The sequence below is a fragment of the Amphiprion ocellaris genome, chromosome 12 (genome assembly GCF_022539595.1).
Source record: "Amphiprion ocellaris isolate individual 3 ecotype Okinawa chromosome 12, ASM2253959v1, whole genome shotgun sequence".
Classification (NCBI taxonomy): Eukaryota; Metazoa; Chordata; class Actinopteri; family Pomacentridae; genus Amphiprion; species Amphiprion ocellaris.
Genome location: NC_072777.1, coordinates 21,188,741 through 21,213,438, shown reverse-complemented (window position 1 = coordinate 21,213,438; position 24,698 = coordinate 21,188,741). Strand labels below are relative to the sequence as shown.

At 40.1% G+C, this 24,698-nt stretch overlaps 1 protein-coding gene across 2 annotated transcripts; it reads right to left on the bottom strand.

The window, feature by feature from the left end:
- Positions 1–21: 21 nt before the first annotated feature.
- Positions 22–20,462, bottom strand: si:ch211-278j3.3 (E3 ubiquitin-protein ligase RNF19B). Of its 2 annotated transcripts, XM_023278552.3 has the most exons (11): positions 20,233–20,462; positions 12,948–13,067; positions 12,484–12,663; positions 11,459–11,949; positions 9,523–9,728; positions 7,503–7,650; positions 3,856–4,018; positions 2,888–3,002; positions 2,177–2,308; positions 1,802–2,072; positions 22–690 (listed from the first exon to the last, which is right to left on the bottom strand). In XM_023278552.3, the coding sequence occupies exons 3-11, from the start codon at positions 12,634–12,636 to the stop codon at positions 390–392; spliced, it is 1,980 nt and encodes a 659-aa protein (XP_023134320.2). In that variant the 5' UTR covers positions 12,637–12,663; positions 12,948–13,067; positions 20,233–20,462; the 3' UTR covers positions 22–389. The 2 variants fall into 2 exon arrangements, with proteins under 2 accessions (XP_023134320.2, XP_054871899.1); XM_055015924.1 differs by lacking the exon at positions 12,948–13,067.
- Between the last annotated feature and the right edge of the window lie 4,236 nt (positions 20,463–24,698).

Genomic DNA, 24,698 nt, shown 5'->3' with positions numbered 1-24,698 from the left:
CACAGAAAAAACAGCCAGATGAACAAAGGACTTCAGGAATTTTATAATTGAGGGAAAGAAAGGTAGTTTCTTTCAGGAAGGACAACAGAAAAAAAACTAGTCAGGAAACATGCTCTAACATCTGCTTTATAGCTGTCCAGTTTTTGTCATTCTCATGCTGTTTGTTTCATACACACACTCATACTTTTACATTTGCGTCCTTTAAACCCACATCTTCCTCAGGCGGTGGAGCTACAAGGCATCTGGTGGGAGGAACTGTCTTGAAATAGGAGGTGACGTTAACCAACAATTCTCAGGTCAGTCCAATGTCATGTCAGCTCATGGATATGTGTATTTCCATAATATCTCACTAAATCTTCACTCAAATACCAAACCTGTATGAAACAATCTCACACACCATCTGTTTGAAAGACTGGGAAAACTGTCCCTTTGTCTCCTGCTTCCCCTCCGAGTTTCTCTCTTCCCTCCTGCTCCTCTCCTCCTCTTCCTCCCCACTCTTGTCTGTCTTCTAGTTCAGAGGCACACATGTAGTCTTGGGATTGGGACTGCAAGTGTCCCATTGACTCCACTGACAAGCTTCTGCTAGACAGAATGCTACTTAGGCTGGACTGGCGGGCGCCTCGGGGATGGGTCTCAATTTCCACACGAACCTCAATATTGGTTCCTTCCCTGTGGTTATTGGTTCCTTCCCTGTGTTTGCAATAGACATATTTGTATTAATACACAGTGCTGTGCAAAACATTTACATCCATGACACCTGATTGTATTAATCAAGGACGGAGCGCATCAATCCAAAATTCATTATACAGCAGGAAACCCTGACCTGAAATATACAGCTTGAATCATAAAGAATTATTTTTCCTGACAAGAGTATCAAGGAGTCCCACAACAGATGATATGACTCCCAAAGAACCCTGATCTAACCACCATTTAGTCAGCCTGGGATTACATTTACAAGAGACAGAAGCAAATGAGACCAAATCCAAAAAGTTCTCAAAGATGTTTAGAACAATCAGCCTGTGAAGTGCCTTGGAAAAACGTAAGTGTAGGGAACACAACTTGAACTGTTTGAAAGACAAATACTGATACACCAAACATTTATATTCATTTTCTTCTTTACTGCACTTTGCATGAATTTCATTGTACCCTGTGAAGCTTCTTAACTCCAATATTAAGGAATGGTTACCCTTGCTGTCTGTTTTGTTTGCATGATTGGTGTCACAAAACACAATCCTAGCAATTGTTTCACACTATGTAATGCACCAAGAAATGCAGCACCAGCAAAGGCTACAGAAGAAGACTGCGCACTAGTAAAGATAGATATAAACAATACGGGATTCACTTCCAAGAAACTTTTAAGAAACATTGATTTGGCAAGTGTTTTATGAGAAAACAAGTGCATTCATTGCATCTGTTACATCTCAAATATAGCCACAATGCATTTTGGTGCATAACACTGGATGTGTACTTTAGGTGTTCACAAGAAAACTTCTGAGGGTATCTTAAATGGATCAATAAAGAAAATTTATGATGTTTTTTTTTTTTTAAACATACCCTCGCTTTACTTTTAGTACCTAAAACCAGCAGCATAAAATTGTATAGATGAAATATTATTAGATGATGCAGATTTTATCAGTGAGTTACAAACTTTCAATCATTCTGTAATTGTAACAGCATACGATTAAATACAATTATTACGTAGGAGAGCAAAAAATTTAGTTTGTATGAAATACAATAAAATGTAATCCTGTCCTACATAAGATTTTTAAAAGAAAAAGAGAAATCTAGAGGCACCATTTACCTCAAAGTAAGCGCTTGTGTGTCCTGAAGCTTACTGTCAGGCACACTAACCACATCACAGTCAGACTGGCTGTCCTGCGGAGTATATCCATGGCGTTTTGTGGCTTCATTCAGTTCTACATATTGATCTCGCTCCAGGGGTGTGGTGCTTGTACTTGGGAGGACACCGACATCCTGTACACTGACTCTGACTTCCCGGACACTGGTATCGCTGAGTGTTGAGTTGTTCTGGCCCATCCAGTGATCGCTGACTACGTGAGAGAATAGGAGATCTATAAGAGAAGTTCAAATTTTATTAGATCACTCCGAAATTCAAAGGACAAGTCACAGTCAACTGCTAATGTAAATTATCAGAGTAATTCAATTTTGTACTCACAGCTAGCTAAGTCTTCCAGTTGTATTTTCTGTGTTTCAGGGGGCTCAGTCTGTGGTCGACACCAGCCGTTCCTACACAATGACATGGGGACAACCCCATAGACGTAAGTCAGCATTAGAGGCACACCTACACCTGAAACAAAACAGAAAAGTATGAGGACCTCATTCATACAGTATTTGCCATTATTTTTTTAGAATTTGGGCAAAAATCTTCAATAATACATTATTTAAAAGGATTTGCAGCATTTAAACATCGGACTTGAGTTGCTGGTTCACAATGCTTTTCTCAGCATCTTAACCGCTGCATTTATGCAATTTGGTGCTCTAAATACAAGTAGGAACTAATGCTTATTCTCCAGGAAATTATATATTTTATTTCTTTTTTAATTATTCAGAAAGAGATGCACTTTATTTCAAGCTTGTCAATCCATTGTAATTGTTAATATCTGTGGTCAGTATCCTCGCTATGCTGTGTGTTTATGCAATGTGTGACTGAGGTTAGAACACAAAGCATAGTGCCAACCTGTGCCATAAATCTTTTTTTGACGTGATCTCAGAAATTTTAAATATACCTGTACACCCCTGCCCTCATATAGCAATATTTGGTAAACCTCTTTTGTCCACGAAAGTATGTACAATACTAAATCAGCAAAACAAGCAGTTTTTCTTGCTTTGCTGGGCAGAATGTATCATGTTATTGTTTGTTCCTTACCCACAGTCACAGCTGCTATGACCGGCGAAACAAACACTGACATCATCACCCCACTTGCCACAGTCAAGTAGTGTTTACTTCCTGAGATATTGGTTTTCTTACAACGACCATGGACCTGGAAGGTAAAATTAGTGGAAATTTAATTTGTTTCTTGTTGTCATTCTCTACCTCTAAAACCATTTATTCAAGATAAGATGATAAGACAAGATGATAAGATAAGATAAGATAAGATAAGATAAGATAAGATAAGATAAGATAAGATAAGATAAGATAAGATAAGATAAGATAAGATAAGATAAGATAAGATAAGATAAGATAAGATAAGACTTTATTAATCCCGTAGTGGGGAACTTTGCAATGGTACAGCAGCAAAAGATTTAGGAAATGTAGTACAAAAATAAAAAATAAACCAAACTATACAAAAGTACTAGCTAACAGTATTGCACATGTCAGTGGTATTGCAGTGATATGTATGTCGAGCAATACATTAGTTCCTAGATGCATAAGGGGAAAGAGCAACTGCCTGTGAAACTATCACAGTGCTTTAGAACAAAACTAGCCACACCTAATGACATTTTATGTAGTTTTGTTTCCCTAAGATGCACCACTAGTTTCTAATAATGTGAAAGATCCACATAGATCGTCCATCTAACCTTACATGCATTCAATCATCCAGTGCATAATGATTTGTTGATGATGAGGATGATGTAAATTGACAGAATATTTTAAGATAATATCTAAAGGAATAAACTAGAACCATATATACTAAAGTACGCAAACATCTGCATACCATTCAACAACTAATCCCAGTTAAATCAGATTTGTTTACTTTGAACAGTACATGCCATTGTAGAAGCAATAAAAAAAAAAAATTGTTTTCTTATTGTAATGCACAAATTTAAAATGATGTAATTCTGATTAGTTACATGATATCAAACAGGCATAACTGACAGGCAGTTGTTACTGACCTTGCGGCCCATGTATATTGGTATGCCCACAATGATGACTGGGATGGCGATGCCCGCTATAAGAGAGATGACTACAGGTGCTCCAAGCAACATGCCCACTTGCCATAGTACCTTGCGGGTTTGAGACCATGGCTTCTTTCCCCAAAACGTACATCCTGAAGGACTGAAGCACAGAAGGGAGATTGTTAGGAGTTTAAACTATAGGAATCCAAATTGTTCTGAAAAAAAATGTTCCACCATAAAACAATGTCATAGCCTCACTAGCATGGCTTTATAGATGCCACTATCAGTCTGTCAGTCGAACAGTTGACGACTTCAATACAGAATAAAATCTTTAACATTAGCAGATGGGTTTCGATTAAACTTTGCACAGACGTTTATAACCTCAAGAGGAAGAATGCTACTAATTTTGGTTATCCCTTGACTTTTAATCCAGTGCCATTATAAGGGCGAAAAAAAAAGTAATTTGTTAAGTACACTGGTCTATGACCAAATCCCTAACACTAATGAAATTCCCATCACAATCACCTCTATTTTGTGCTTGTGTGTTTCTGTTTGTTGTCTTATCCACTTTAAAATATACACAAAAGTATGTATACACTCATACCTGTCTTCTCAAACGTAGTCGCCGTTGCTTGTGACTACAATGAAGACAGGTATCTACCAGCAGTTTGTTTTTGGATCGCAATGTAGGCTTGCAAAGTCAGAAACGGCACTTGCATGTTTACGGTGCGCCAATGTTGCTGAACGGCTTCACATGCATTGACATAATGACGTTTTACGGTGACGCAACGACGTGGCTCCAACATCACTCCTTGCCAATGGAAAAGCAAATTGTTTCTTCAGAGGCACGAGATTTGAACCAACTGAGCACTAGCACCAAACTAGCACAGAACTAGCACCTGGTTCTTTTTGGTTGAAAGGGGGTAATAGATGTGTTGTTTTGCTGTGATCAAAAAAGCTCCACCATCATGTAGAGTGTGAGGCAATCCCTTCAGCGATCAGACTCCTCTACTTTGGAGCCAGCTCGCACTTTGTGTTTCGTCCTCTCTGCTCTTATCTGTATATCTGGAGCTACACATCTGTTTTACAGTTACTGACATCCCTCACCTTCAAAATGTTTAGTGCTTTTTTGCATTATTTGTCTGCTCTTCATCTGCTATCCTGATCTCTCTCCTCCATATCCTCACCCCAACCAGTCAGTGCAGGTAATCGTCATCCCTGAGCCTGGTTTTGCTACCTGGTAAAGGGCAGTTTTTAAAGGGGAGTAAAAATTTAAAAAATGAAAATAATGTGGTAGCTTAAATATACACACCCTTAAATTAATACTTTGTTGAAGCGCCTTTTGATTTCATTACAGCACTTAGTCTTTTTAGGTAGGAGTCTATCAGCATGTCCCATCTTGTCTTGGCAATATTTGCCGACTTTTTGCAAAAATGCTCCATATCTGTCAGATTGCGAGGGCATCGCCTGTGCACAGCCCTCTTCAGATCGCATCCCAGATTTTCAATCCCAGGTCTGGGCTCTGCCTGGGCCATTCCATAACTTTAATCTTCTTCGGAAGAAGCCATTCTTGTCTTGATTTGGATGTATGCTTTGGTCGTTGTCATGTTGAAAGATGAAGTTCCCCTTCATCTTGGGCTTTCTAGCAGAAGCCTGAAGGTTTATGCCAACATTGACTGGTATTTGGAACTGTTCATAATTCCCTCCACCTAGACTAAGGCCCTAGTTCCAGCTGAAGAAGAACAGCCCCAAAGCTTGATGCTGCCACCACCATGCTTCACTATGGGTATGGTGTTCTTTTGGTGATGTGCGTCGTTATGTTTGCACCAAACATACCTTCTGGAATTATGACCAATAAATTCAGCCTTGGTTTCATCAGACCACAACACATTTTCCCACATGCTTTTGGGAGACTTCAAATGTATTTTTGTAAAATTTTGCCAGACTTGGATGTTTTCTTCATAAGAAAAGGCTTCCGTCTTGCCACCCTGCCCCATAACTAAGACATGTGACGAATACAGGAGATTGTTGTCACATGTACTACACAGCCAGTATTTGCCAGAATTCCTGTAACTCCTTTAATGCTGCTGTAGGCCTCTTGGCAGCCTCCCTGACCAGTTATCTCATCTTTTCTCCACTTGATGATGACTGTCTCCACTGTTTCCATGGTATATCTGATGCCTTGGAAATTCTTTTGTATCCTTCTCCTGACTGACACCGTTTAACAATGAGAACCCTCTGATACTTTGGAAGCTCTCTGCAGACCATGGCTTTTGCTCTAAGGTTTGACTAAGAAAATGTAAGGAAAACCCTACTGAGAATGGCTGAACTTTATTTGGGGTTAATCAGAGGCACTTTAAATTATGGCAGGTGTGTACTTACTCCTTTTTAACATGAGTTTGAATGTGATTGGCTAATTCTGAACACAGCCACATCCCCATCCAGTCTCACAGCCTCAAGAAAATATAGCACAAACATAAAACACTTCTGAATTATATATATATTTTTTAAAACATCTTAAAAAAAAAAGAGCACTGACAACAATATGACAACAGCACTGAGCCATTTCATTCTCGTCACTACATCTTTACCTTATTTGAAAACATTCATCATTTTGGTTCTGTCTTCCTTTCTTGCTCCCTTTCAAGTACTGGGAAAATCAGTGGAGGCCCAGACAAACTGTATTAAACCAATGGAACCTCTAACAATGATATATGTATGTCCCTTGCTGAGTGGCTCAGTTTTTATCTCTGACTAAGTCTTGCTTTACAGATACAATAGTGGCATAAATGCAGGTATTGGTAGTGAAGGTAGTTATGAGGTATAAGGCCTTTAGGAGAAATGTAAGTATTTTAGAGAGTTCGACTTTAAGGTATCAAGTGTTATTTCACTCCATGCTGCTGTGGGCCTAGAATGACATTCTGCTGCTCTTAGTCTTGTAATTTCACTGTATTGGCCCTCATAATCAAGACTGTTCATTTGAGCGTAATAATTATTTTCATCATCAGTTATAGAGTCAATTATTTTTCTGATTTCTTGCTTGGTATAAAATAATGAAAAAACCCCCAGCCATTTTCTCAATTCATAGTGGAATACAAGAGTCATACTGGCACCCACCTCCCGAGGACACAATCTCAAGAAAGAAGACTCTCAGCACTACTAAACTGCTCAGATCGAAGTTTAACTGCTTATTGCTGTTAGTATTAAATAAAGCACATTATTACTGTTACATACAGACGGGCGATGTCATGAATCAAAGTATTTTCATGAAGTATTCTTTTGGTTGCCCAGTAAGAGAGTGAGTGGACAGGTAGTGAGGTAGGCTTTGAGAAGAGGACAGCTGGGAGCTGGACAAATCTCCTCCACTTGAGCTTTTATTTTGTGATTAGAATCTTGTTATGGTATTCACTCAGGCAAGGATTTTTTTCCACTTAAATGTACTTCTCTAACTGGACTCCTGTACTTGAGGGCCTAAGTAACTGCCTCAGCCACTGTTAAACATTTTCTCAGATAAATACTTAAAAAGATGTAATGATTATTACATTTTGTTAATACCTGTTAAGGTTTGTAACAGCTTCAGAGTAAGATGTGGACATTTGGTTGTGGATGTTAAGGTGCTTGTGCGCTGAGGGTGAAAAGGATACCTGAGGTAGTGCACGTCCGTGATCTCCTGCATACACAGCCAGCAAAACTGACAGGCACATACAGTGCAGTTCATACGGTTACAGCTGCCATCATTGGTCTTCATGATATAAGCACCACAGCGAGGGCATGCTTTGATTTCTTCTGCTTCTGCAAAATTGTAAAAAGGTAAAAAAACAAAAACAAAAGAAAAACACACATACGCTGCAGTAATTATTCATTGCAAACTCGAACATCTGTGTTGTTCTAGTATGTGTTAATTAGTGAGTAAGCTCAGTAAGCTAACCAGCTGCTAGCTGTAGCTGTCAGGCCCTCCATCTCAGCCATTGTTTAGTTGGCAGTTCTCCCACCTTTTCCTTTCCCCTGCAGGAATGACTGAGATGCGTGTGCGTACGTTTCTCCATGCAGCTCCGATTGGATAATCAGCTAAGTGCGGACACCTGCGAAAGGGAGTAGCTCACCTGTTCACTGATCACCACCTGCCATAAAAGAAGGGGTTGGTTCACCCTACCGTCTAGCAAGTGTCTCCCTTGCCTCATTTGCCCACAATCCTTGATAGAGTATATAGTTCTTTTGGGATTAAACTGTTCAAACTCTGACTCCAAGTCTGCCATGTCTCTGTCTGTGCTTGGTGTCTCTGAACTTCCCCTAAAGTACAGTCCGGCCAACATGAACCCAGCAGACCGTGAGACCGGTGCTGATCATGCCCTGCTTATCACCATGCTCTAGCCCATGAGGGAGCTTTATTGGGTAAGCATGGGGAACTGTTGCGTAACATAGTGGAGAATAATCATGCATTGTTGAATCAAGTGTCGCAATTAACCAGTGAGGTTTCCGGTTTAGCCAATCAGGTCACCCAGCTCTCCAACCCTCCCAGTTCGGCCCCCATTCAGCTCATCCAACGTTCTTCTTCCAGTCCATCCTTGTCTAGTTCTGGTTCATGTGCTGCCCAAATAATTAGAGAACCTTTTGTCCCGGTATCTGAACGCTATGATGGATATTTAGGTTTGTGTCAGGCTTTAATGCCTTAGGTCTCTTCAGTGTTTGAGATGCAGCTCCTACTCCTCTGATCCTGCTCCATTGCTTACCTGCTTAGCTTATTAAAAGGCACTGCTAAGGAGTGGGGAGCAGCAGTTTGGCAGAGTGGGCCTGAGGTCTGCAGGACATATGAGATGTTCACCATGGAGATGAGGAAGGTGTTTGAACATCCACTGAAGGGGAAGGATGCTAGGAATCACCTACTCATTAGTCGTCGTGGAATGAGAATTGTTGCTTAATATGCTATGGAGTTCTGGACACTGGCAGCAGAGAGCAGATGGAATGACGTAGTCCTCCAAGGGCACGTTTTAGTCCTCCAAGGGCACGTTTTGCAGAAGATCTCCCTACTAGATTCCTGCCTCACACTGCTTTCCATCCACACCTGTCTGTATTTCTGTTTGCCATCCCTCCGTGCCCACTGCCATGCGAAGATGCACACTCCCGGATTCCTCCTGTCACTCCTGTGCCAGCATTCCCTGCCTGCTCTCCCTTCCATGTCTGTCAGGTAAGTGGTAGTTTAGTTTTGGTGCCCAGCATTCAGATCGTCATTGCGTAGGTTATTTCTTGCTTCTGTTTAACTTGCGATTCAGTATCTTGTGTGTATTCCTGTGTCCCCTCACGTGATGATTTGTTACCTGTAGTGATTTGTTTCCTGCGTGTGATTCAGCTTCCATGTTTCATGCTTTGCGTGCTTTGAGTAAATTCCTGTCCTGTCCCATGTAAACTTTTCTAGCTCGGTAGTACCTGATCCTGGTTAGTTCTGTAGCTCTGCATATCTTAATATCCCGTGAATAATTGTATTTGTCATTTGGAGTTTTGTGTTTACAGTCTTGTGTCTCTCATGGGCTTCCATAGATTCTTTGTGTGTCAGATCCCCTGTTCATGTATTTCCCCTACCTCCTACTTTCCTACAATCCTGTATCGTATCAGCTTTTGTGATTCAAGTGTTTAAACTTTTGAGGTAATAGTAGCTAATAATCTTACCTCCTCCAGGTTCTTCATTGAAGATGTAAAGCATGGAGGCATCATTGCCACCTGAGTTGTGGCGGGCTCGCAGACGCCGGGCTTGGTCACACGTCTGGTTGGGGTGCCACAGCTGCCGACAGTGATAGCAGAACTCAGTGTCACATCCTTTACGGCCACAGATCAGCTTGGGACACTCTGCACAGCCGTAAGCTATCACTGCATAGCTACAAAGACACAAAGAGAAGCTACAGATTAAAAAAAAAAAGATAGAATAGACAAAATTATTAGTTGAATTGATAGAGGTTTAATTCCAAGTTTCTTATTCACTTCTCCTTGTAGCCTTGACATATGGATTTCAAAAGTGCTGAAGTGCACAGAAAGTTTAATTTAAATACCACAGATTTGGCTGGCTGACTGGAATTTCTATGTAAAGCTGTTACATCTGTTGCCTAATGTGATTGTATTGGTTTGCTGTTCATCAAAAGTTTATTGTCGATATTGCTCACAAGCAGTACATGTGTTGATTGTGTGGCTCAGTGAGTCACATTTCAGAGAAAGGCACAGCTATCTGTGGGACTGTCTCTGGGCTATCTGTTCAACTATCAGTGGGACAGGAGGAAGAACAAGTTGTCCACTTATCACAAAGTTGGTGGTTTAATCCCTGGCATGCTGAAGTGTCCGTATGGCAAGACACTGAACCTAAAGTTGCTTACGATAGCAGGCAAGCACCTACATGGCAGCTCTGTTGCCATAGGTGGCCAGATTTGTGTGAACAGGAAAGCGTAAAGTATGTAATGTGCGTAAAGTGCTTTGAGTGCAACTATTGTTTTGACAAAAACTTTTCTATTAAAAGATCATGTGATTAATGATCAAGTACAAGTGCAAGAAAATGCGAGTGATTCACCAGGTATCTAGGATCCAGCTCTCCTGCAAAGAACTACTCAAAAGGCCCTATCAGATTTTTTACACTGGCATTTTCAGCCATATGTGGTTTCCAGGTTTGTCTGAAGGGTAGACGAGTCAAACAGACTGAGGACAACACACAGAGAGGATAATTACACTCATGGGATTCTCTAGTCAAGAGACATTGATCAAAAAAGCAAATCCTTGTGCATTAAACGCTTCCAGGTATCATTCAATATCTTTACCACAGAAAATAACAATGACTGGATTATTTAGATCTGAAACACCTGGTTATATATTGTAAAGCCAAGATGAAGCCAAGAAGATTTTAAAAACAGTAACAATGTCATAGACATTGGATGACATTATTCGCATCAGTCAAATTTTAATTTATAGGCAGTGCTGCACTTTCATTTCTTGCCCATGAAATAGACTGTAGGGTGGTAAAAGTTTATCAAGTCTTTTAGAAAACATTGCAATGTATACATTCATATAGATTACAAATCTTATTAATCCATCTCTATTAAATAATACTTTTTGTCTAATATGGCTTTATCTAAAAAAAGTTTTTTGTCAGGTTGTTGTTGCCCTATTGTTAGCTTTGTCAATGTTCTGTGAGTCAGGAAGTGCATTTAACATGTTTGTGAGGGCAAAGGGCCGGATTTATTTTGTGTGAAGTGTTTATCATTGCTTACAGTGGCCACACAGATGAATGTTGTCGATTTCAGAAAGGTATTGTCATATACAAACCCTTAACTACCTGATCATCGAACACACACACTTTAGACAAACTACACTGGCACTCTAAAGGACACAATGCATTTTGGTGAAATAAATAAATAAATGTATATACAATTTTGTTTACTTACAAGGAAAGTCCACATGGTACCCTTAATTTAGCAGACGTTTTAAATGAACACGAATCTAAAACCACCAGTGATGAATGCCATTTGATTTTAAAAGGATTGTTTTAATTACAGCATGTCAAATGTGTTGTGGGAAAGCTGGTCTGCACCTAAATCTAAATGGTGGCATGAGGCTCAATTCTCACCTGCAGTCAGGCGCAGGACACCAGCGTGTGTCTGGATCAGAAGCCAGAAAACGCCTCAACTGGTACTCTTCAAACCTCTCTAGCAGCGACTGGTCATTCAGAATGGCACGAACATCAAGCGGTGCCAGTGTTTCGGAGCACTGCGGACAAGCAATGCCCACCCGGCTCTCAGATATTTCGATGCGCAGGTACTGACGTAGGCAGTCAGAGCACGCCCTGTGGGAACAGGAGGTGAGTCGTGGGAAGTGGCATCGCGGTTGACTGAGCAGGCACAGAGGGCACTCCTCCAGATGTTCATCCAGGAGCTGCTCTTGGCTGGAGGAAGAGAGGGACAGGACACCAGTGGAGCGGCTGCTCACTCTGCCCATGCACTCGCCTGTGACAGCACCCTTCGAGTCAACCTCATCTGCTGCTGGCGAACCTCCTCCTTCTCCTTTTTCTGCTCCAGAAACTCTTATGTCTCCACCCTCTTCTGCTCTGACGTTGAGGTCCTGAGAACAATTACACACCATGCTTACCAACCAAAATTAAAACATATGATTAATGATATAATATGACTAAAATAACTTTGTAGTAAAGGTGATGCTCACAGAAAGCAGATTTGTGAGAAAGAAGGGTTCTCACTGCTTGTAGCATTAGTGAGTGTGTGGCTCAAATATGATGTACTTTATTGGATTTCTTGTCAACAAAAAATCTAGAAATTATCAGTTAGTTAAAATAACACTAGTGGATCTGGGCAATAGTAATATGTGAAGGGGAGAAAGCAAGCAGAAAGTGATACATTTCAAGTTAATGATCTACATCTTGTAAATTCTCTTCATGACCCTACGTACTGCAAATTTGAATGTTGAAGTTAGTTGAAATTGGGACACATAAATACCAAAATTAATTATAAAAATCTGAACACTTCAACAAAACTCATATGAAACCAAAACAAGAAAATGAAACTACACAATGTAGCCTTACTTCCTTGTTTTTGCTCACTCCAAGACAAGACTAACAGGTAGAGGAAGCCAAGGTCAAACCTGCTCTGGATGTTCGCTTGGCGTCAGGGTGATGGCTACTTCCTCTTTGGGCCACGCTTCCACAGGCTTCTCGGACCTTGGCTCTGATTTGGGCTTTCGGCTGAAAAAGCTTAGGAAACTCAGGGGCCCTGTCTGCTGCTTTGGCCTCTTCATGGTCTATAAGTAGAGCAGGAGCAGCAGCTGGGAAAGACAAGCCAACGACCATGAGCAAGACGCAAAAGTGTGAGTGTGCATGCGTGTCTGTGTGTTTTAGTGTGTGTGTGTCTGTGTGTGTGCGTGTGGATGGATGTGTGTGTGAGTGTGTGTGTTGTTTTTTGTGATCAAATCAGCACAATGAGCTCTCAAAGCTCAGAGTCTTCGACACCTAATGGGCCGTACGAATGAGGAGAAGAGATAGATTTGGACAGGGAGATGATGGGGACTAGATAATCCCTGCCTGAGGAAAACATCACTATGAGGTTTACTTTGTCTCTTCAGTCTTCTTTTCCTTCAGCTACACAGCAGTTCACTAGGTGTGAGTTAGTCCAGAACTGTTTAACTCCCCATCATTGGAGGCCTCCTCTCCACTGTTAGCAGTCCTTTACCTTGGAAACAAAAGTATATTATAATTAAGTCAGAGAACCAAAACCATTGTGCTCATCTTTGATGCATTAGTAATACATTTTCAGTGGAATGGAATATTATGGTTCCAATCATTTCAAGCAATGCGTAATTAAAAATTAACATAACAAATAACAGTTTTTAAAGGGTTAACACATTTGAAGACATTCCTCTGAGGTAACACATTCCAATAGATGGATTGCAGTGACTTGCAATTTAACTACCATTTTGACTGTGTATAGAAGTATGCACAGCTTTGCTATATTATGATATCATGCTTGCCACATGATTGACAAGTCTGCAACAGCAAATGTCATCTGACACAGGGTCGCTTGTCTGCTACAATCATTTAGACTAGACTAGATGGTAACTAATCACTTAATGATTAATCATTAGCATTCCTGACTGAATACATAAGGGAGGCCATAGCAATGATACATTGTTGCTGAGGGGTTATGTTTGACTAGGATATGTCATTTAACTCACATATAAAGCAAGTCCGTAGGACGGCTTCCTTTTACTTGCACAATATTATCAAAATCAAAAAGTCTGTAAATGCATATGTAAACTCTAGACTGGACTACTGTGATTCCTTATTATCAGGATGTCATCATAATTCTCTTAAAAACATCCAGCTGATACAAAATGCTGCAGCCACATTTCTGACAGGAATCAGTAACAGAGATCATATTTCTCTCATTGTAGCTGCTCTTGATTGTTGCTCCTTGTAATCCAGGATAGAATTTAAATCCTTTTCCTCACATATAAAACTCTTAATGACCAAGCTCTATACAACATTAAAGACCTTATTGTACCATATCATCCTAAAAGAACCCTTCACTGTCAGACTTCAGGTTTATGCCATTCCCAGAGTTGCAGAAGTAGTAATCAGTTATCAGATCCTCCGTTGTGGAACCAGATCCCAGTTAGGATTCTGGTGGCAGACATCCTCTGTACTTTTACCATTAGGCTTAAAATGTTTCTTTGATAAAACTTATAGCCAGAGCTGCTCAGGATCACCTGATGCTGTAGTTTTAGACTGCTGGACTCCCCAGATGCACTGGGCACCTCTCCATGACTCTGTCTGTCTGTCTGTCTGTCTGTCTGTCTGTCTGTCTGTCTGTCTGTCTGTCTGTCTGTCTGTCTGTCCTTCCCGTTAAAGGGAGTTCATTTGTTCCTTTCTACTGTCACCAAGTGCTTGGAAATTTTGGATTTGCGGGGTTCCTCTGTTTAAAATTTGTAAGGTGTTCACCTTACAATGTGAAATGCTATGAGATGGCATGTTCTGAATTAACACTGTACAGCCATCCATTATCTATATACTGCTTAGTCCTCTGTAGGGTTGCTGCAGTCTATGCCAACTGACTTAAGGCGAAGACAGGTTTCACCCTGGACAGGTAACCAGCCTATCACAGTGCTACACATAGAGACAAACAAACACACTCACATTTACACCTACAGACAATTTAGAATCACCAATTAACCCCAGCATGTTTTGGACTGTGAGAGGAAGCTGGAGAACCTGGTGAGAACCCAAGCTGCACAGGAAGAACATGCAAACGCCACACAGAACGATCCCAGGCCCAGGCTGGAATGCAAACCGGAGATATTCTAGCTGTGAGACAAGAGTGAATGAGCACTATATATATATATATATATATATATATATATATATATATATATATATATATATATATATATATATATATATATATATATATATATATATATATATATATATATATATATATATATATATATAAAAAAATTGAATTGAAATAAAAATCAAAAGTCACGTCCTTTTTCTGATATCATCCATTTACAATTAAGGAGACAGTCAGAATATTAATACTGACTCTCATCACATAGTTAGAGCATTATCTGTAGCTGACTTCAATTCATAATTTGAAATCATGTTTCTTTTTGAATTTTGGTTCACTTCTGAACACTTCTGGGGAACCAGGTTTATTAATATAAACTGTTTTTTGTTATGTTAGAATTTACATATCGAGTCTTCATCATCATTGACAATGCATCAACATTTTATTACAGCAAAAATACTGCACCTGAATACAATGCATGTATTGGGGCTGCAACCCAAATTTTCAACTATTCAGATATTGGTTCATCTCAGGCATTTCAGTATTCAGTTTAGTAAGCGTCAAAAACTAAGACTATACTCGCTTACAAACTCAGCTAATGTCTGTTTTCCACTGGCCATAATTTTATCCACCATCTACAGAGTAACATTCCTGATGATGAAAATGTGCACTTTCCTGGAAAATACATCAATGCATCCCCAGGCCCTGCAGCCTGTAACATCCTCAACCACACCCAGAACTACATAGCAGATCCTACAATTTCAAAAACCAATAATGGAGAAAAGACAATGAGATAAACAACAATGGATTGTACAGCAGTTGGGAAAAAATATCATTACAGTAATGTCTATCTGACAATGTTGTAACTAAATTTAAGGAAGTGATACCATCACTATTTACCTCAGCACCATTTACAGATAAAATGGAAAGCAGATATAATTTTACCCCCACAGAAGTGGATTATCTTGTTAATAATGCTGCAGCCTCACTGCGTACGACACTCGACAGTGTTGCACCTTTGAAAAAGAAAGCTATGTCTCAGAAAAGACTTGCTCCTTGGTATAATTCCCAGCTGTGGACTTCAAAGCAGGCATTGCGAAGCTGGAAAGGAAGTGGCATTCCACTAGTTCAGAGGAAGTTTACATAGCTTGGAAAAATATTCTATTAATTTATATTTTTAAAAAAAAGCTCTTTGTAGTGCCAGGACAGTACATTATTCATTATTAACGGAGGAGAACAAGAACAACCCCAGGTTTCTCTTCAGCGCTGTAGGAAGGCCTACAAAGAGTCAGAGCTCTGCTGAACCTTGTATTTCTTTAGCTCTGAGCAGTAACGACTTCATGAGCTTCTTTACAGATAAAATTGTTACAATCCTCCTCCCCTCCTCTCTTTAAAGATTTGAATATTTGCCATACAAAAAAATGTATTTGGACAGCCCTACATATAATAAGCATTAAATTGTGCACTCTGTCACACCCTCCACCTCCAACACTGCTTAGTTGGCAAATTTCCTTGAGACCGAAGCACACACAATAACAAGAACTAGTTTTAAAGTCTGACCTTCAATAGTGTCACAAAAGCAGTAATTTTGAAAAAATAAACATTGACAATTTACTCCTGCATCTCTAGTTAAAGTCTCCAGAAAGTTCTCTTCATTCAGTTCATTATAAAAACACAGGGAAGGGGTTTGGATCTGTGCACCCTGACCTGCTCACTATATTGCCACAGACATGAGCAAAAGGTCACAGATATGAAACACAAAGAGCACATGGATGAAGGAGTTAGGACTGGTTTGACAAAAGGTTTGGGGGACTGAGGGGGAGGCAGAGACGAGGAGGTGATCAGTGGCACAGACAACTCATTCTGCCTCCATTAGGCTGTAGTGAGCTTTCATATCAGAGCAAAGAGAATGAGGTGATTCACATGATCCAAGACTAATTAAAATAACTGTCTCTATGGCACTGTGTCAAATTAGATAGATGAGATATGAGGTAAAGTTGATATGCTTAAAATCATCTATCTACAGTATGTAATTACACAATTGTCCCTAAGAAGTAGGTACCATTACCTAATGGATAGTGTTTTATTTAAGATGCAAGATTTTTTTTTCCACTGCAGTTTTGCTGGAAAAAGTACTGTGAATGCTGGTGTTATACAGTATGACCAACACATCATTAAACAATGATCTAGATCACAAGGCACATTGCAAACCATTGCTTTTGTCAACTGTTAATGGATTTCTTACGAAAGATGTTCTTGGAAACTTCCTAAAATGTATTGGCCAAAGTTTAAATAAGTTGCCAGACAAAACAATTCACACAGTGAACAAGGTGGAAGATTCTAGTTGCACTAATACAAATTTGTCAGGAAGGAAATCTGAATTTCCTGACAAATGATAGACATTCAAACTGGTCCTGAACTTTGTCCTAAAGCCAGAGGAATAGAAATGGAATGATGAGAGCTCATTGTCAACACATTTTAAGCTTTTTATTTTCAAAGAATGAATGCAATAATAAACAAGCCTTACACTACTTCCTGCTACAAGAAATTTACTTCAACACCAATTTAAAAAAAATGATGGTAAATGTGGTAAGGGCAATTTCAAATTGAAGTCTTCAATTGAGTTTTTGTTTTTTTGTTTGGTGCAGCTTCCCATCCAGGTGGTGATGCTACCTGGCAGGAGGCATTGGACCTCATGTAGGACCTCTTGTTGGATAACTGGAGCTAAATGTGTCTAGTAACTGTTGCTCTGCATATCAGGTTTGAGGAATTTTAGCCCACCCCTCCATACAGAACACCTTCAACTCTAAACTGTTGTTGGGTTTTATGTCTGAGAACTGCTTGCTTCAGTCTCTTTCACAAAATTTCTATTATATTAAGGTCAACACTCTGATTTGGTCATCCCAATACATTAACTTTAGCAGTAATGGAGTTTAAACTTACATCTGATAAATCCCCATTCTTCAAATAATACAAATCACCCACTGAAAATTCCTGACAATAATTTTGCCTCCATATTAAATTCTAACTCTAGAGGTTGAAACACTGACCACTCACAGTTATCTAATATTGGATTCTTTTCCGCAGTAAATAATTACTACTACTAATTAAATAATTGTAAGTATAGTATTGTTGTCTCATTAGTTTAATTTGGTTCTAATGATTTACTTGTAGGACTTCGGATGATGTTTTAGGTCATTTTTATGAGGAAATACAGAAATTTCTAAATGGTTTGCCAACTTTCAAGCACCATTGTAAATGTTTGGGAAACACCAAGGCTAATCCTTCTGAGAGTTAAGGAGCCACACCACTGCAGAAAGAAGAAATAAATCATGTTGAGTTGAGTCCAACAGGGGTTAAAATAATATCATGCTGATTCACACCTATTTCAGTATGACAAATGCAGGGCTTACTCAGTGTTTTCTCAGAAAATGTAGGCAAAAAGTTTGCAAGCAGCAGTTTTAAAGGGGCATTCCACAGTTTACACATAAAATATGTCAGTTTATTCTGACAGTTTCCTGTAGTTTTAGAGAGATCTTACAAAATGTTGACACATACTATAGAATGAACACCAGCATCTGCTTTTTAAATAGTTTTAAGTAAATCCCACAACTTCATGGAAGTGCATTTAGTTCTTTTTAGAACTACAAAACACTTGAAGGTAGTCCTGAATTATTACTGTAACAAAAAGTTATAGATAACTTGCTAATGTAACGTCTTTATAGTAAAGTTCAAATGGGAGCTACAGATATTCATGTCTATTCTTTGTCTCTGGCAAAATGTAACGCAAGTGATGTAATGCATGTTTCAATTCAAGTTATTCTCGACTGAAATTCCCATTAATTACATATAGGTTAGAGCAGGGGTGTCAAACATGTGGCCCGTGGGCCAAAACCAGCCCACCAGATGGTCGATTTAGGCCCGCGGGACAACTTTGCAAAGTGTAAAAATTAGACCTTAACTGCAAATTGTATATTTGTAAAACTGTAAATTTAAATAATTTCCAGACCATGACAAGTTATTGTAATCATAAAGTAAAATACTAGATACCTGTAACTAAATGTTTTGTTCCTTAGTAGATAAACTGTGATCTGGCAGTTGTAATGTGTGAATGATAAATTGAGGCATAATAATATTGAAATTTAACTTGTTTTTCTTAAGAAATTTCAGGGTGTTCATAACGTTTTATGAAAAAAAAAAGATAGTTCACTAAATGTGAACATTTTCAGAATGTACTTTTTTGAACTAAAACAAAGGGACAAAGTTGGAGTTGTGGTTATTTACAGGTTATTGTGCTGTGATTTTACTGGTGCGGCCCAATTGAGATCAAATAGGACTTTATGTGGCCCCTGGCCTCCAATGAGTTTGACATCCATGGCACATCCCCCTATGGCACTCTCAGTGACAAAATGTCAGTGACAGTTGAGATTATTTTACAATCTGGATTCTGCCCAGAAGCAGTTTGCCTCCTCTGAAATACCAGAGTAAACGTTTGCTGGATTTTGTCCTCTACATAAACCATATTGCAGAACCATATTGTAGAAAACTACATGTGACAAATTGTCATTTTCCCATGACTTATGTGGTTACTAAAAAAAATGCATACCATACTTTTGAACTTGAAAATATCCAATCAACGTTTTTTGATTTTTATTTTACATGCTGAGCTTAATTGGCGATTCTAAATGTCCGTAGGCATGAAAGTGAGTGTGCTTGTTTGTGTGTAACCCTATGATAGACTGGTGACCTCTTCCTGTCCAGGGTGTCCCCTGCCTTCACCCTAAGTCAGCTGGGATAGACTCCAGCCCCACCACAAGTCTAATGAGGATTAAGCAGTGTATAGACAGTGGATGGGATAGACAGATACTGGAAACAGCAATGCGGCTTTGAGAGGCATGACAGTGACCTCAGTCTGCCCACACACATTCCTGCTCTGCGGCATCCCTGACCAAAATATACCATTTCTGTACCATGTGGTGCCCGGCGTGGAATGAGAACGCCCTCTGAAAGCCTATAGTCTTCCTAATGACACTGAATAATCTCAGTGTAAGAGACTGGGTGTGAAAGCCTGCAGCCTACTGTTTAAAAATTTCTTGAAAATATTGTATGTCTTTTTAGTAAACTACAACGCACTTATCCATATGTTGAAACTCAACACCTTACAGTATAACCCAGGCCTACAGGCTGTAGCCTCTATTGGTAGTGCAACTGGAAATTAGACAGGTTATAATAATATGTATCCTATTAAACTGAAGGTCTTGTGCAACCTCCGTTCATATTCACAAGTTATGTACACGTTTTCATACATTATTTTAGTCATTCTGGGGGGTGGAGGGGAGGGTTTCATGGGATCAGTATGCTATTACAGGGAGTGGCATGTTTAATAGGCTACATGTTCGCATATTATCGCCACCTCGTTGTATCCCTAATGGACACGACTAAAAATAGTGGTGGGAATAAAAAAAAAAAGGCCGTGTGAAATCGCATCTGTACGTCCAGGCAGCGGAAAAAGGACACGATAATTTCTATTACGTAAACGGCATCTTACCTCGGTACAGCGCCTTATTTTTGCAGCGTAGAATCAACAACTGGCTCCTCCCCTTGAGGACCAAACCGCAGCAACAGAACGTTCGCCTTTCTCCTCCATCTCCCTGCTGCACACAAAATAAAGCTGTGCAGGAGCTTAGTATTATGGTCCAGAACGGGTGAGGGGCAGAGCCCAGCCGAGACAGGAATTCCGCGATGGAGAGTCTTTCCTGATGCAGCGGCCTAGGGGGAGGCACACTGCAGTGACATGGACCAATGAGATGACGCAGAATCCCAGCATCTCCTATTCAGAAATGCACAGTCCCATAAAAACACAGTGCTTGTCACACGTTTTCAAATATATTGCCAAATGGAGTTCACGCACACAGGCCTTTCTCTCCAAGCTATGGCACTTTTTTTGTTGTTGTAATTTGTGTCATTTGAGGTCAAAAGCTCACAGTAAGGAGCTATGACAATGATTTCCTCTCTTATAATAAGAATAAATTTTATTTATAAAGCGCTTTTCCAAAAGCTCAAAGCTCTCTTATTTAAGTGTACAATAATATTAAGTACAGAGAACCACTCGTCTGTCCATCCATCTATCAGCTTATTGTTTTGGAAATATACAGTGGGTCAAGATTCATCTTCAGATGCAAAACATCGGTAGTCTCAGTCTCAGTAATCTCAGTAAACATAATAGGCCATAGGCCTTTAAAATACTCTTTAAGGAATTTAAACTTTAAAAAGTGTAAAACTATTTCAGTGTGGTGCTATACCAATGAAATAAAACTTATGGTCATTAATAGCTGCCAAAATACATCCATCCATTATCTATACGCTGCTTAATCATCATTCCCTAATGAAGATTAAGCAGGTTGCGGGGGTGCTGGAGCCTATTGCAGCAGATTCTGGGTGAAGGCATGTCGCTGTCAAAAATGGCAACCTTAAATATATATACGCTACCAGTCAAAAGTTTTGAACGTTCCAGTTTTTCCAGTTTTTTTTTTAATTGAAATTCAAGTAGTTCAAGTCCAATGAATAGCTTGAAATGGTACAAAGAGAAGTGGTGAACTGCCAGAGGGTTTTTTTTTTTTTTAAAAGGTAAATGATCATCATTCACTCACATGAAATTTTAGCTCGCACACTCGCAACAAGTGGTCGCATGTGTGATCATTTTGATTGCAGTCTTCAGCCCTATCTGTGTTGCCAGTGTGGACATTGATGCAAAGACTTCAGGCTCAGAAGATGACAGACCGAGAAAGAAAATGGAATGAAAGACCACAATCAGGAAGATTATGGTGAAATTCCCAAGTTCTTGCTTCAGACACACACACGTAGAAATTCTTGGAAACATTACTTTGACTAGTTTCCCTGTGCGCTAAAGTTTTGAGTAATCAGGTTTAATATTACAGTAAGATTCTTCTTTACATCCCACTTTATACAAAGAGAAATACAAGACAATGCATTTACTGTCCAATACAATGAATTAAAAGTTGTGGTGCAGATCAGCTGTGTGCAAGTATCATACAGTATGTGCACATTAAATGAAAAAACAATGACACTGTTGGAACAACAAGCTCTTGTCCACCATATGAACCCTGTTCAGTACTAAAAACTACCTTCTGAGCTTTAGTTCTGATTAAATCAGAACCACCAGTGTTTGAACAACAACAACCAGAATGTGGTGCAGTGGTGCATTTACTGAGAGAAACAAACAAATGTAGAATTAAGGGCAAATTATATTTATTTACTGATAATGACTGATAATAGATTTTTTTTTGTTTTATTTTTATTTGGTTTTATTTTTTTGTTTTCTTTTTGTTTTTGGGAGGCAATTTAGAGAGTCCAATTAATCAATTTGCACGGGGAGAACACAGAACTGGCCACAGAAAACAGCCCACCAGAGGAGTGGAGCTGTTTTTATGAGGCTGCCGTGCTCTTCACTGAGCCCACCATGCTGCCCTGAAATTTCAGTTTTCTTTTATATATTTTTTTTTCTTTTCTTTGTTGGGGGCAATTTAGAGAGTCCAATTAGTTTGTGTTTTTGTGATGTGAGAGGAAACCGGAGCATCCCGGGGAAAACTCACGCGAACACGGGGAGAACACAGAACTCACCACAGAAAACAGCCCACCAGAGGGGTGGACGTGTTTTTTGTGGGGCTGCAGTGCTAATGACTGAGCCCACCGTGCTGCCCTTAAAGAAAGAGGGGGTGAAGGATAGAAAAGTGAAGAATGGGGGTGACAGATAGATAAATGGATAGATGGATAGATAGATAGATAGATAGATAGATAGATAGATAGATAGATGGATAGATGGATAGATGGATAGATGGATAGATGGATGATAGATAGATAGATGATAGATAGATAGATAGATAGATAGATAGATAGATAGATAGATAGATAGATAGATAGATAGATAGATAGATAGATAGATAGAGAGAGAGAGAGAGAGAGGAATCAGGGTGGAGAAGTTGGAGAAGGGCTTACTGATCCACACAAGATGTATTTGTGGAAAGCCTTTGTAATTCTTCTCTTGATGCGTTTCCACAAGCTCTTCTTCTTTGTCTTGACCTCAGTTTTAGTGTCGGCCTCTGAGCTCTGCTCCAATGATGTCGCAGTCGAGGAGAGAGTTGGATGAAGGACTTCATCTGTGTGGGTTATTTTGACGTCAGCATCTCCTGTGGGTATCATTTCGATGCCAGAGACTTTAGGTAGGCCGGTATCCACACAGTTTTTGGGTGATGTAACAGCCACGGGTGTAGTTGGTAAATGGACACTGAAGTCTTCAGGTTCCTGCCACGATGTGAGAACTGGATGTTGGAAGTTCAAGTTGACATGTTCCTCCAATGAAACAGCAGCCCGGGAGGGAACTGAATGTTGGACGTTGAAACTTCCATGTTGTTGGTTGTCTATGTGTGTTAATTGAGTCCCAGCATCTCTTGATGGGCTCTGAGGGATGCTGGCAGCAAAAAATTCATGGTCCAGAACCTGTTGAGCATTGATCCGGTTGGACACATCAAGGGTCAGCATGCTTTTGATCAAGCTAATGAACATCTTCTGATCCCTGTGGTGGTCAGCGTCCTGCTTCATGTTTTGCTCTATTTCATCCAGAGATTTGAGTGTGACACTCCTGGTCTCGGACGCACAGAATCCATGTTCATGATAAACATCCTCTGGAGTCTTGAATGTCCAGCGTGAGCCGCTGTTGTCTTGGGGATAGAAATAATCACTAGTGTACCACCCATTGTCCAGGAGGTCATCTGGTGGCTGGCCTTGGGTTTCTACGATATATCTGAGCATATCGTAATGCGTATCGCCCGGGTACAGCCAGCACCCCATGGCCAGCTCTGCCATCACTTGACCCAGAGCCCAAATATCAATGGACTCATCGAAGGGTGCTCCCAGTAACATTTCTGGAGCACAGTAAAAGAGTGTCCCTATACAGTCACCTTGGTGTAGTGCTGACACTGGACGTGCCAGGCCAAAGTCAATAAGTTTGACTTTCAATTGTTGATGACTGCGGTCAACCATGATGTTATCAGGTTTTAAGTCCATGTGTGTGATACCAATGGAGTGCAGGCTGGCGAGAGCTGTGGCCAGCTGATATAATATCGGCTTCAGCTCTCCAACGGTAAAGCCCCTGTCCTGCTCCTTCATGTAATCGCGGAGGCTCATATCAAGTAGCTCAAAGGTGATGCAGATATTTTCTTTGTCAAAGAAAAATCCGTCCCATTGGACGACGTTGCAGATGTCACGATCCAGACACCGCATCCGCTTCAGGACGGCAATTTCACTGATGGCCTGTTGCAGAACGCCTTCCTGGCCCTTGTTGACTTTGACGGCAACTGACTTCTGGGTCTCTGTATTGCGGCATTTTGCCACAACACCAAAGCTGCCTTCACCAAGAATTTCTTCCACCAGGTGGCAAGTGCCAAGTGTGTTTCCTTTTCTAATACTGAGGTTTTTAGCCATGTCGATGGATGGTATTCCAAAGGATTGTTGATGGGTGAATTTACTGAAGAATCTTTCTTTCTGCGCTGGTAGATGCTCTTGTTTTCAGCTTGCTTGTGGTTGCAAAGTCCTCTCACAGTGTGGCTAGATTGTCTGAGTTCTCTCTCATTTATACACTGTTGAGGGTGGCATCATCAATGACGTCATAATATTTCACGGGCTGATTGACTGTGACCTCACGTTCGGCCTTGCCTTTGATGTGGTTAGTATGCAACCAATGGAGACACAAGCTCCGCCCACATTCCACCAACGGCTGAAAAGTTTAATAGAAAATAAAGGGCTTCAAAACTCAACACTGAACTTCCTCTGGTCTACAGCAATACACCCAATAAGTCTGCAGTATAATGTAGAATAATTTTAATAAAATAATTATTCGCTTATTGACTTCGATAAGCGGCCAGTGCTTCATGTGGCTTACCGGTAGGGTCGTATGTCCTTCCTCGGACTGTTTCGGTCCGTGCGCCCGTTGAAGGT

Excerpts from the sequence above, each read along its gene's own strand:
- si:ch211-278j3.3 (XM_023278552.3), bottom strand. The coding sequence starts at position 12,636 with ATGAAGAGGCCAAAGCAGCAGACAGGGCCCCTGAGTTTCCTAAGCTTT. Across the intron at positions 7,651-9,522 it reads CAATGAAGAACCTGGAGGAG|AAGCAGAAGAAATCAAAGCA; the intron begins GTAAGATTATTA and ends ACAATTTTGCAG. Across the intron at positions 3,003-3,855 it reads CAATATACATGGGCCGCAAG|GTCCATGGTCGTTGTAAGAA; the intron begins GTCAGTAACAAC and ends TTTACCTTCCAG.